The sequence below is a fragment of the Nanorana parkeri genome, unplaced genomic scaffold (assembly GCF_000935625.1).
Source record: "Nanorana parkeri isolate BGI_ZX_2015 unplaced genomic scaffold, ASM93562v1 scaffold606, whole genome shotgun sequence".
NCBI classification, from domain to species: domain Eukaryota; kingdom Metazoa; phylum Chordata; class Amphibia; order Anura; family Dicroglossidae; genus Nanorana; species Nanorana parkeri.
The window spans coordinates 334,607-345,796 of NW_017306874.1; the positions used below are offsets into that span (position 1 = coordinate 334,607).

The following is an 11,190-nucleotide window of genomic DNA, read 5'->3' on the forward strand; positions in this document are numbered from 1 at the left end:
CTTCGCTAGCATGGAGCCGGCTTCCCAGGCAATCGGGAAGCTGGGCGGTGTGTTATTACCCACCGCCCGGCTTCTTGATTGCCCAGGAAGCTGACTTCCAAGCCAATCCGCATCAAGCTGGATGTTTGACCAAACAGCTTGGAGCTGGCTTCCCAACCAAATCAGGAATCTGGGCGGTGAGCCATTATTGTAACCTTTGGTATTGCAGAAGGTATCTGAGCATTTGTACTCTCCCAAATACTCAGTATCGTCACCAATAACGATACTAGTATTTATCCGTACCTCCTTAGTACTGTATGACAAGCGCTGCGTAAATTGTCAGTGCTATATGAATAACAGAAATAAATTTGTATTAAACTCAAACTTTTTCCAATAATGAATCAATATCAAACAAATATACATTGCCCAACAAAGTACTTCTTTAAATCTTTGCCCCAACACTTAGTCATCATGTTTTCAAAAATCTGGCTACAACTCTCTCAGCTCAGCTTCCCTAAACATCTTTACCGGTACAATATCCCAAGGAAGAGCGCTATGTCCAGCAACTGTTCACCCATTAGCTTGAAGAGAGGAAGGAGGGGTAGGAATAATATGAGTTACTTGCTGTGTTTGTGGAGACACACACGGCTTACTAGCACACACAAGGCTGGCTCCATAGGACCCTGTAAGGGTAAGCAGCCACCCTAAAACAGGATATTAGTGCCAGTGCTCAGGGGGGTCAGCTGATTCTGCAGGAAACTAAAACGTTTAAACATCAAGGAGCAGCATCCATTCTAAGTGATTTCATCAGCATTTAAAATGGCTTAAAACCTTTGGACTTTAATATAATTTGAATTGAAATGTTACACAAGACAGTTCATCAAGTTTTACTGGCCACAGCGTGGAGAGATGCGGTTGTACCGTGGTACATCACACTGCACTGGGAAAATAAAGCACGGGATGTAGTGGTGCAACATGCTGATGTGAACTGAGCCAATTTATATGGAGGTGAATTGCTTTGCCCGTGCCCATAGGGCCTGCTTAAATCAAAGTTTGCACTGACGTCTCCCCTTGTTACACTGTATGGAAGTCCATCAGACTGTCATCTGATAATGGTCAAGAAACATACCAAGATTTTGAAGCTGATGTAGTTTTTGCTGTGTTACTGTCGGCCTGTTTGTGCAGTGTGGTGCTAAATGTTGGGGCATATGGTGCTCTTTGGTTTTTATTCTTCAGTCATTTTTTTTTCCTACAATAATGCTTTCTTTTCCTTCCTCTTATGTTTAGAAAGTATGAAGCCAAGCGAAGATGAACATGCTCATTCAAGGCCATCCTATCTTGGAGTGGGAATAACTTTACCAGAAAGGGATGAACCACAAGAGACTGATGACATCAGAACAAATCTGTCTGAGAGGTTTTCATTGTTTGGGGATGCTGAATCTGACACTACCCGGGTGAGACAGAAACGGATCACATGTTTTATAGAATGCCTTGCACTCATCATTTTGTAGAAGAAAGTCAAAAGCCTTTTTTACTCTGAGTCGCTGTTTGGTTGAAGGAGATCTATTCTATATGTAAGAAGATTGTCACTTTGCCTTTTCAGGGTGATGGTGACAATCTCTTGGTAGGCCACCCTTCCACCCTTTAACCCTTTGCTTAGCAATGCCCCCCCCGCTGCTCCTTTCTCTCTGCAACCACCCAAAAATTCCCAGTGCTTCTAGGCATAGGTAAGCGTGTGACCTAATCACATGATGCAGTCCCTTGCCTCGAGTTGCCAGGAAATAACTAGTTACCTGGACCGAACACTGTCACATGAAAGAGGGAGGTGACTAAACCCTGTGTTAAAGGAGAACTATGAGGTGAGTGCTTTTCACTCATCCTCATAGTTCTAGCCGACCTGTGACAATGAGACTGTCACAGGTCGGCTCAGTAGATCGGGAAGTGAGCGATCACATACCGGCATTCTCGATCCTGTCACGGCAGAGAGCTGTAACGGGAGGGACTGGATTCCCCCTCCCCGCTCCGATCCTGCAGCGCTGACTGGCGAAACGGACGGGGGAGGGTGTGGGTACAGCTGGCTCTGCCTCACCATAGGCAGAGCCAGCTGTCACTCACGCAGCTGGGTGGATCCAGACATAATTGTTGGGATCCGTTTCAGCTGCGGCGTCTCGGTATACCGCGAGCTGTAGCTCGCGGTATACTGAGCTTAGGGTGACGCTTAGGAGAAATATGGGAAAAGCCCTAACCCCATAATTCTCCTTTTTTAAGCTCCTGACACAAACCGCTAATGTTGCGGTTGCTGTGACCTGTGAAAGGAGTGCTGCAGAGGTGAGTAGAAGTAGGTCCGGATGGGGGGTTGTCTCTTTGCTCTAAATGGGCGAAGTCATTAATGTAAAGACGCCACATTTTTTTTTCCTCCGTTTTTTAGAGTTGTGAAGGGTTAGTACCCCTGTTAGGTTTCTATTGCAATCTCTGTCCCTGCAGTGAATATTTATTGTCCATTTCTCCTGCTGACTACTATTACTGAGTTTGAAAGTGAGAAAAAAATCCAAAGAAGAATAAATCATCCAATGGGGACAAATGTTCCGATGCCAACTGTCTTAGTGCCCATTCACACCATATGCATTTTTTCCAGCACAGCCCAAACACAAGACAAGAATTCCTCTGATTTTCCTGCAAGACAGTGAAAGGAAACGTGTACATAGACATTTTTTCTGCCTCTGAATTACTTGCTTCGTAAAAGTCACTGTGATTTGCAAAAGCGGCGTTATGCAGCTCAGTGCATCTGATAGGCTAATTTTCACCACCTCAGAAGTGAATTAATGACGGATCACAGCAAGTTAGACGTGAGTCAAAGAAACTCAACAGCATGCTGCTTTTGACTTGCTTCTGGGCTCTGTATACAAATACTTTCAGGCCTCACAAGGTGCTTGCACTTCAGCACTACTATTTTTAAAATGGTTTTCGTCCAGTTCAGGTTTTCTTTAAAATGAAAACTGATGGTATGTGTACATTTTTTGATGGACTTTGGCTTGCTCCTAGGTCTCAGAATATCTTCCTTTTGTTGCCAGGCATTCCCTATCTTGCTGATGATTAATAGTCTCTCAGCCTCTACTTGTGTATCCACGTATTTCTTTGGCAAATCTGGTGCCGTAACTTCTGCACCAGGCAAAATCTGTTCTTGCCAGGACATTTTGGAAACGCATGAGACTGATGTGTAACTAAACCGGCCACATCTAATTGGGCAGTGTTGGATGGGCTTATCCTTTACCTACCAGTATGCACTTTCTGAAGGGGGGATGTGGAAAGAGACTGCCTGTAGGAAACATACTTACACTGTGGGAACATATGCAGAATACAAACCGGCTGTTATTACATTTGTTTTGAGGGTGTCCTAGAATGTAAGTTCTCCTTTCTTTTCAGAAAAGCGCTGCAGAGCCTAAAGAACATATGCATGTATATCTTCGTGTGCGACCATTTACTGCATCTGAAGTTGAGCAAAATGAGTCACAGGTGAGTGATGCAATGCACAGCTAAACTTGCTTAAAGCCGAACTCTGAGGAAATTAAAAGTTTTTCCTTGCAGTGGAACTACCCCTGCACTTGTTTATGCCTACGCAACAGAAAAAAAGCTTTTGCCTAATCCCCTTTGATCTGTGGTCTAAGGACTGCTGACATCAACTACAATGCAGGCTCAATAGCCCTGCATTGCACGTGGGGATGCTGAGAGAGCCCACAGTCAGAGCAGAGGGAGGAAAAGGGGAGATCGCTGACTTCTGAGTCAGTGGGGATCGGGTAAGTGAAACAAATTGTTCCTGGCCCCTAAGTATAAACAAGAAGTTGACCCTTGCAGTGCCGGGGAAGCCCCACTGAAAGGGAAATCTATTCATTTCCCTGTAGTTGGGCTTTAAATGAATCATGTATTGAGAGAAATACAGAGGCAGCCACTGCTTATCACCTTCTGAAACAAGTCTCCTGAAATTGCTATTACTGAAGAAGCAAAAAACAGAGTGAAGTCAGATCTGCATAGACATTGAAATGAATCGGAAGGTACCGTAACCTCTGGATCAGTAAGACAGTCGGGAGAGGTCCGCAATAGCAGCCCCCATATTTTCTTTAAAAGAGACCGATGCCTGTATTCTTTATGTTGTAACATAATGTATGGTTGTCTATATAATTTTTTTATTTATTTTAAGGATTGCGTCAGCATCCCCGATGCCTGCAGTGTCCTAGTGAAGGCACCACATCATTCACAGGCTAGTCGGCTAAGCGAGAAAGGCGGTAGTACAGTGGCTCAGAAGTTCACCTTTACTAATGTAAGAATTGGATGACGTTCACGCTGTCAGCCTGTTGTATGTTCTGTTGACAATAGCAATGTGCATATTGGACTAAAGGAGAACTATGAGGCGAGTGAAAATCGCTCATCTTCATAGTTCTAGCCGACCTGTAACAATGGAACTGTCACAGGTCAGCTCAATAGATCGGGAAGTGAGTGAACACATAGCGGCGCTCGCTCACTTCTCAAACCTGTCCCTTCAGGGAGCAGTGACTGTCACTCACGGCTCCCTGCAGGGACCCCCCCCCTCCCCTGTCCGATCCTCCAGCGCTGACTGGCGGAACGGATGGGGCGGGTACAGCTGGCTCAGCCTCTAGATAGGCAGAGCCAGCTGTCACTCACGCAGCTGGGTGGATCCAGACAGTGTCGGGATCCGTCCCGGCTGCGGCGTCTCAGTATACTGAGCTTTGGGTGACAGAGCTGTTATTGTATGGTAAACTAAAATCATAAATGTTTCTATGACTTCACTGTAAACAGTTATTGCTTGTTTTGTCTTTTTACTTGTTTCTCTTGCTTTGACAAAAAACAAACAAGCTGCCAACTAGTACTGTATAAGGCTGCATTCAATCTTGGGTGTGCCCATTGAGATGCGGCCATTGTACCCATTCCAGTTAATGACAGGACGACAGCCACTGCATCTGTCAGCAGAAGTCCACATGCAATTGTGCATAGTACGAATACATGCAGTTTGGGATAGATGATTGTCCCTCGACGCATCTATGCTGTGTCCAGGGACAATCATCTATCCTGAACCCCATGTTAATCGTACCATATACGACTGCTGCTGACAAATTGGGTCATTGTCATTTAACTTGAATGGGTACAGTGCTTGCAACTGAATGGCCACACCTGAGATTGCTGTCACAAGAATCCCAGGTTCTTACAACAGGAAGCCCCAGGTGCAGCATAAGGCCCCACTCACACAGGGGCTTAAGTGGTCAAGCACTTCCCGGTTGTGTCAACTTTCCCCCAACAATACATTCCTTTTGGCTTGTCACTTTGTTGTGGGCTGCATCAGTGGCCTATAGGAATGTGTAAATGGGCAGACACATTCCAGTTTACATGAGAATTTCAAACACATAGACACTCCGAGTGGAATTTATCAAAACTAGAGCAACCAGAATCTGGAGCAGTTGCCCATGGCAACCAATTAGCATCTCTCTTCACTTTGCTCAGGTAAGATTTGAAAATGAGACAGAGAAGATGATTGGTTGCAGTGCATATCTGCTCCAGTTTTAATAAACTTGAGGGGGTCATTGGGAATAGGCGAGCAGTAAGAACAGGCATATAGTTATTTTGGCAGTTTGAGTGCGCACAGTGTTTTTTTTTATTTTTGTGTTTGTGTATTAGTAAATTGGAGCTGGAGTGCTGGTGACTATATTTTTTTCTGTTTTGCTATTCTTAAAATGTTCTTTGTTTGACTGCCAATAGCCAGACACTATGCAATGCGCATGCGTGTGTCCTAATCAAATTCTTTGTCTTAATTTTGCATTTTTGTTTTTTTTTCAAACAGGTATTCGGCCCTGAGACCACACAGAGTCAGTTTTTTGATGGTACCCTTAAAAAACAAGTGCTTGATTTTATGAAAGGTCATAATCGACTGATTTTTACTTATGGTGTTACCAATGCTGGAAAAACCTTTACCTTCCAAGGTAATCCTCTGTTATCTGCTATATTTTGTGACATTCGCTTAGCATGTGAGTTGTCAGATATGATTTCTGTGTTTGGCATTCTTTACCCAATGATGCCTGGTTGTACGTATATACATTTTGTCACTTACGTTGTGTCACCACTAGATGCCACTGTATGGCCACCAATTCTTATGTCTGTGTTCTCAGGACCAGAAAATGTTTCGTTTTAGTATGTGAAAACTGCATGGTAGCATGTTTGATGCAGTAATTGCCACTGTACTATTCATGTGTATGGAACAATTGTTTTTTTTTTTTTTTTTTTAAATCAACCTTAATGTGTTACACTTCTTTTTGTGTGAAAAATGCTATGTCTAAGCAGGGGTAGGCAACTGTGGAACTACAAGTCTCTTGAGGTGTTGCAGGACTCTTGACAGCCACAGGTATAACTCAGAGGCATAATGGGATTTGTAGTTTCACCACCGCTGAAGTTGCCAAGGCAGTATGTAGACTTTTTTGCAAATAACATTTATGTGTAAATCATTTTTAAAGCTCAACTCTGTGCAGGCAAAAAAAAAAATGAAAGTAATCTCCCTCTCCTCCCTTCCCCAAGTGTATGAAGTATCTGTTGTCTGAAGCTGTCCATAGACAGCACAAATTTCCCATAACGTCTTCCAGGACAGCATCACGAGATGGAATCTCCTCCCCCACACACAGGAAACACGTCACTTAATTTGCTTAAAAGACCCTACTCTCCTCATTCGTGATGCTGTCCTGGAAGACTTAATGGAAATAGAGTTACCGGTAAGTCCTAACTCTGAATTTCAGCAGATTGAGCAGGAATTGGCTGCAATTTGAGCAGCGTGTGGTCCTGTCAGCACCAACTGACTCAACAAAAGTTGGGTTTAAAAATCGGCTGAGCCCAGTGCAAAATTATTGGCTGAACAGTGACTGCATCCTTTCTTAATCGGGGTTTAGTGGAATTCTGTGGTTCCTCCAAAGGTTCATGGGGGTTCCGTGTGCAATGACCAATTTCTGGCTCTCTGATGAATAACCACTGACACCAGTTATCTTTTTAGCTGTCTGTAAGGGAAGCAATTTCAGTGACCATCAATGTAAATGGGCATTTCTCCACTGATCACCAGTGTACGGCATGCTTTTCTTATAATATTCTTTTTAATGTAATTTATAGCTTTTTGTCATATAGTGAAGCTTTGGATTTTAATTATACTTCATATGCTACCTTCATTATTCTTTCATTTACTGTTCATGCTAATGAACTGTAAGTAGTAGTATTGGCCACGGTTCTCAAAGACTTAAAAGTTATTAAAGAGTTCCTCCATGTTATCCAGGTTGATTTAAAGCTGGCTTAAGGGTTGGGTTGGGGATTGGATATGCTTGCCTTAAAGGAGAACTATGACATGAGTGATTTCCACTCACCTCATAGTTCTAAGCCGACCTGTGACAATGAGACTGTCACAGGTCGGCTCAGTAGATCGGGAGGTGAGAGAACACATACCGGTTCCCTCACCTCTCGACCCTGTCACGGCTGGATTCCCCTCTCCCCTGGCGGAACGGGAGGGGGCGGGTACAGCTGGCTCTGCCTCTAGATAGGCAGAGCCAGCTGTCACTCACGCAGCTGGGCGGATCCCGTCATCTAAGTCGGGATCCGCTCCAGGTGCGGCGTCTCAGTATACCGCGAGCTGTAGCTCGCGGTATACTGAGCTTAGGGTAACGGGAGGACGCTAGTTTGTGTCCTCCCGTTACCCCAAGGAGAACTATGGGGAAAAACACTGACCCCATAGTTCTCCTTTAATTCACAGTCCTATGCTCTCCTTCTTCCTGCCGGTTTTGGTTGCGATGACTGGTTCCTAAAGACCCTTTTGCTAATGTCATCACATGCAGTGCAGGACCAGCTGTCACATCATTAGGATGGAACGTGGCCACCTGTAGATGTGCCTTCTCGCAATTCTGGTTCTGCATTGTAAGTGCTGAGGGGGGGCAAATACAAGACAAACGAGAAGTGCAGCTTTGGGGATTCAGTAGTCACAGCTGGAACTGGTGATAGACTGGGGCACTCTGGTTAAAAGTGAATATTCTTTTGTAATTCATTATTTTGTGCATCAGTTAGGGGGGATGGAGAGTATTGATATTTTCTGTCTGGATTGCAGCTTTAAAATAGTATTGAATCCAGATCAAACACATCTATTGCCCAGCAAAGCATGTCTTTACATTTTTGCCCCAAAATTACAGTCCTCCATGTTTCTGAACAGCTGCTTCCAAGTCTCTTCGCTCTACTGAACTTTCTGTCCAGTACAAGATCACAAGGGACCAAGCAGACTCCAGCAACTGTTCATCTACTAGCTTGGAGATGGGATGAGGGAGGAAAGGGGGCCAGGGGGAAGTAGCTTGATTTGCTGTGTTTGTGGAGATGCACACAAGGGTGACTGCATAGCACTCTGCTTGAGAAAGGAGTCACTCTAAAACAGGAAGTCAGGACCAGTGTTCAGGGGATCCGCTGATTCTGCAAGAAACTAAAACTTTTAAACATCAAGGAGCAGCATCCATTGTAAGTGATTTCCTCAGCATTTGAAATAGCTTAAAATTCTTTTGATTTTAATAGTTTATGTATGCCTGGAATTAAGCTGTAAAAGGCAACTGTACCTTTTTTTTATAATTGTGCTGGATTGAGGAGGAAGGTAAGTATTTCTCTTTGTTGGCTGCCCTCGGTATTGGGGGATTCGATTAAAGGACAACTGTACTAACGTACAATTTCTTTAACATATATATGGTGATTTCCAAAACTAAATTTTGAGGACCGATTCAGTTTAAGTACTTGCAGTCAACAGATGCTTGGTTCCATTAAGATGCCTTCAGTTGCCCTTCAAGCTGTTTTCACCCTCCGTTCTTTTTCTGTTCTTGTGTGGTTTTTTAAATTTTTTTATTTTAACTTCACAGTTGCTTTTTGCATTAGGAGTAGCTCAGGTGCAACTTGTTAGATCAAACAAGGTAATTCATCTTCAAGCTGAGCTGTGAAATGAGACATCACTTCTAAAATTACTTAAAACTGTTTCTTCTGGAGCACAACAACAATACAGGATCAGCCTTCTAAATGATTCAACTGTGGGATGTTAATAGCAAGACTGAACTATGGATCTCCATCGTGTGTGTGTTTTTTTTGGTTTTTTTATGTCGCATCACAGTTTGTTTCTAATGTTCTGTAAACCTACGACAACAATTATTTTGCATTTTGTTTTAAAAGTTTCAAACTGATCCAAAAAGACATCTTGAGGGCTAGTTTATAGTTTTTCCCCAGATGTGTACTGGTGTGGTATGCGTTGCATTGATGTAGGCTTTTTGCCACCAAATAATATACTGATAATATACAGTAGCTCACAACAGGATTGCTTTTAACAAAACAATATGTATGCCCTGTGCATTGAGTGGCACAGGATTTTTGAGCAACTGGGCTTTAATGCCTACAGGACAACTAGTCACTGGCGTTTAAAAAAACTGTAGGCCAGCCTTCAGTGTAACACCCTTTCCTTAAAGTGACATTTAACTCGGGAGTTAATATTAAAAATACATTCAAGTACTTTAACTATTAACAAAAATAAAAAATAAAAATATATCTTATCGGTGTATCATTTTGGCTGTAGATCCTCAAATCATCTCTGAATTGGTGCTGACACTGTCCTTCCTTCTGGAGGGTGGTTACTTTTGTTCCCCATGGTCCCTGTGTATGTTGTAAAGTAGCCACCGCTCCAAGCCCACTCTAGTGATGGACTACAATCTCAATACAAATTCATAAACTAAACTTGAGATTGTAGTCCACCATAGGAGCAAGCTTGTGGCTACTTTACAACACACACTGGGACCATGGGGAACAAATGTAGCCATCCTCCTGAAGGAAGCGACACTAATTTGAGGATCTGCAGCCTTTGGGTGCTGGGTCCTCTTTTGGAGTGCTTTCCAGCCTGAGCTCTGGTCTCTCACTCCAAGGTGTTTGAAAAAATTTTTTTTATATATATATAAAGCCTTGAAATGCTATCACTTGACCCTTTTTCTGAAGACTCCCTTTCTGTGTGAGTTGGCCAAGCTGAAGGAGGGTGCCAGCATAACCGAGCTAGGTAGAGTGTCACACACACTCTGCATCCTCTTCCCTTCCAGCAAGCAACGTGGAAACATCTCTTTGCTGCTGTTCCTGCTTAGTAGAGTCATGTTAGACACAGACCTCCATTTGGTTCCTGCTGTCTGCCTGTACTTTGGCTTGCTTGACCAGCTGCTCTTGAGTCACTATCCAGCTGCCCAGGTTCTATGGGTACTGAGGCCTAGTCTCTCACATTGGTTTCTTACCACTATTGAGGACCCATGTCTAATTCTAAGTACGAGGGGTGGAGCATCTTGCAATCACAGGTGATCCCAGTGTAGCCTTCCCATGCGTCCTGCTCTGCACACAGTGCATCCCTTAAGTAAACCTGTGCCCAGATGATTCTAAACAGTCAGTCAAAGCATTTAAAGATAAGCTCATATTCACCTTTTTGTATCTATAGGGATTTGAGAGAATTTGTTTTGTTTTCAAAGTTCACAACATAGGCATTGATATCTCGGCTTTTTTTTTCCCCCAAAAAGGGCAGGTGCTATTTGTGGCATGTTTAGGTCTTTTGGCACTCCATTTAAAATGAATAGTCTGCCTTTTTAAAAAGGAGCTCCAAGAAAAACAATTAACCCTTGCAGTGGGGCTACTCCCACAATGAGTTAAGTTCTTGTTTATGTCTAGGTGCTAAAAACAAATACCAGACCATCATATGGATATTTATGTGCAACATTTCTCCCATCTCTGCTTTTGGGCCACTTCTCCTGATTTTAGGTCTTCCAGGTTTGTATGAGATCTTGTAACACATCCTCTTTTATTACAGGTACACAATATGATGCAGGCATCTTACCAAGATCAATGGAAATGCTTTTTAATACTATTGAAGGAAAAGTCTATTCCAAGATGGACATAAAACCTCACAGGTGCAGGGACTATATACGGCTGACCAAAGAGCAGATTAAAACAGAAACTGCATTCAAAAACAGTGTACTTCGTCACACTAAAGAGGTATACTATGCAATGGCTGATGTGGTTAATGTTTTATTGCTACATGAATTGGCTCTTCTACAATTTTGCTGTGAAAGAAAAAGTGATCAGGGTGACAATCCCTGCCTCTCCAATGTTGCTCTAGCGCCCTTATGTAAAATTTTT

At 43.2% G+C, this 11,190-nt stretch overlaps 1 protein-coding gene across 1 annotated transcript in view; it reads left to right on the forward strand.

Annotated features, from left to right (window-relative positions):
- The first annotated feature begins 1,271 nt into the window (after positions 1–1,271).
- Positions 1,272–11,190, forward strand: part of KIF20B (kinesin family member 20B) — a 79,677-nt gene continuing 69,758 nt past the window's right edge. The window contains exons 1-5 of the mRNA XM_018562842.1: positions 1,272–1,431; positions 3,395–3,492; positions 4,175–4,294; positions 5,828–5,966; positions 10,862–11,046. Of these exons, the coding sequence (XP_018418344.1) occupies positions 1,272–1,431; positions 3,395–3,492; positions 4,175–4,294; positions 5,828–5,966; positions 10,862–11,046 (702 nt within the window). The remainder of the gene's footprint in view (positions 1,432–3,394; positions 3,493–4,174; positions 4,295–5,827; positions 5,967–10,861; positions 11,047–11,190) is intronic.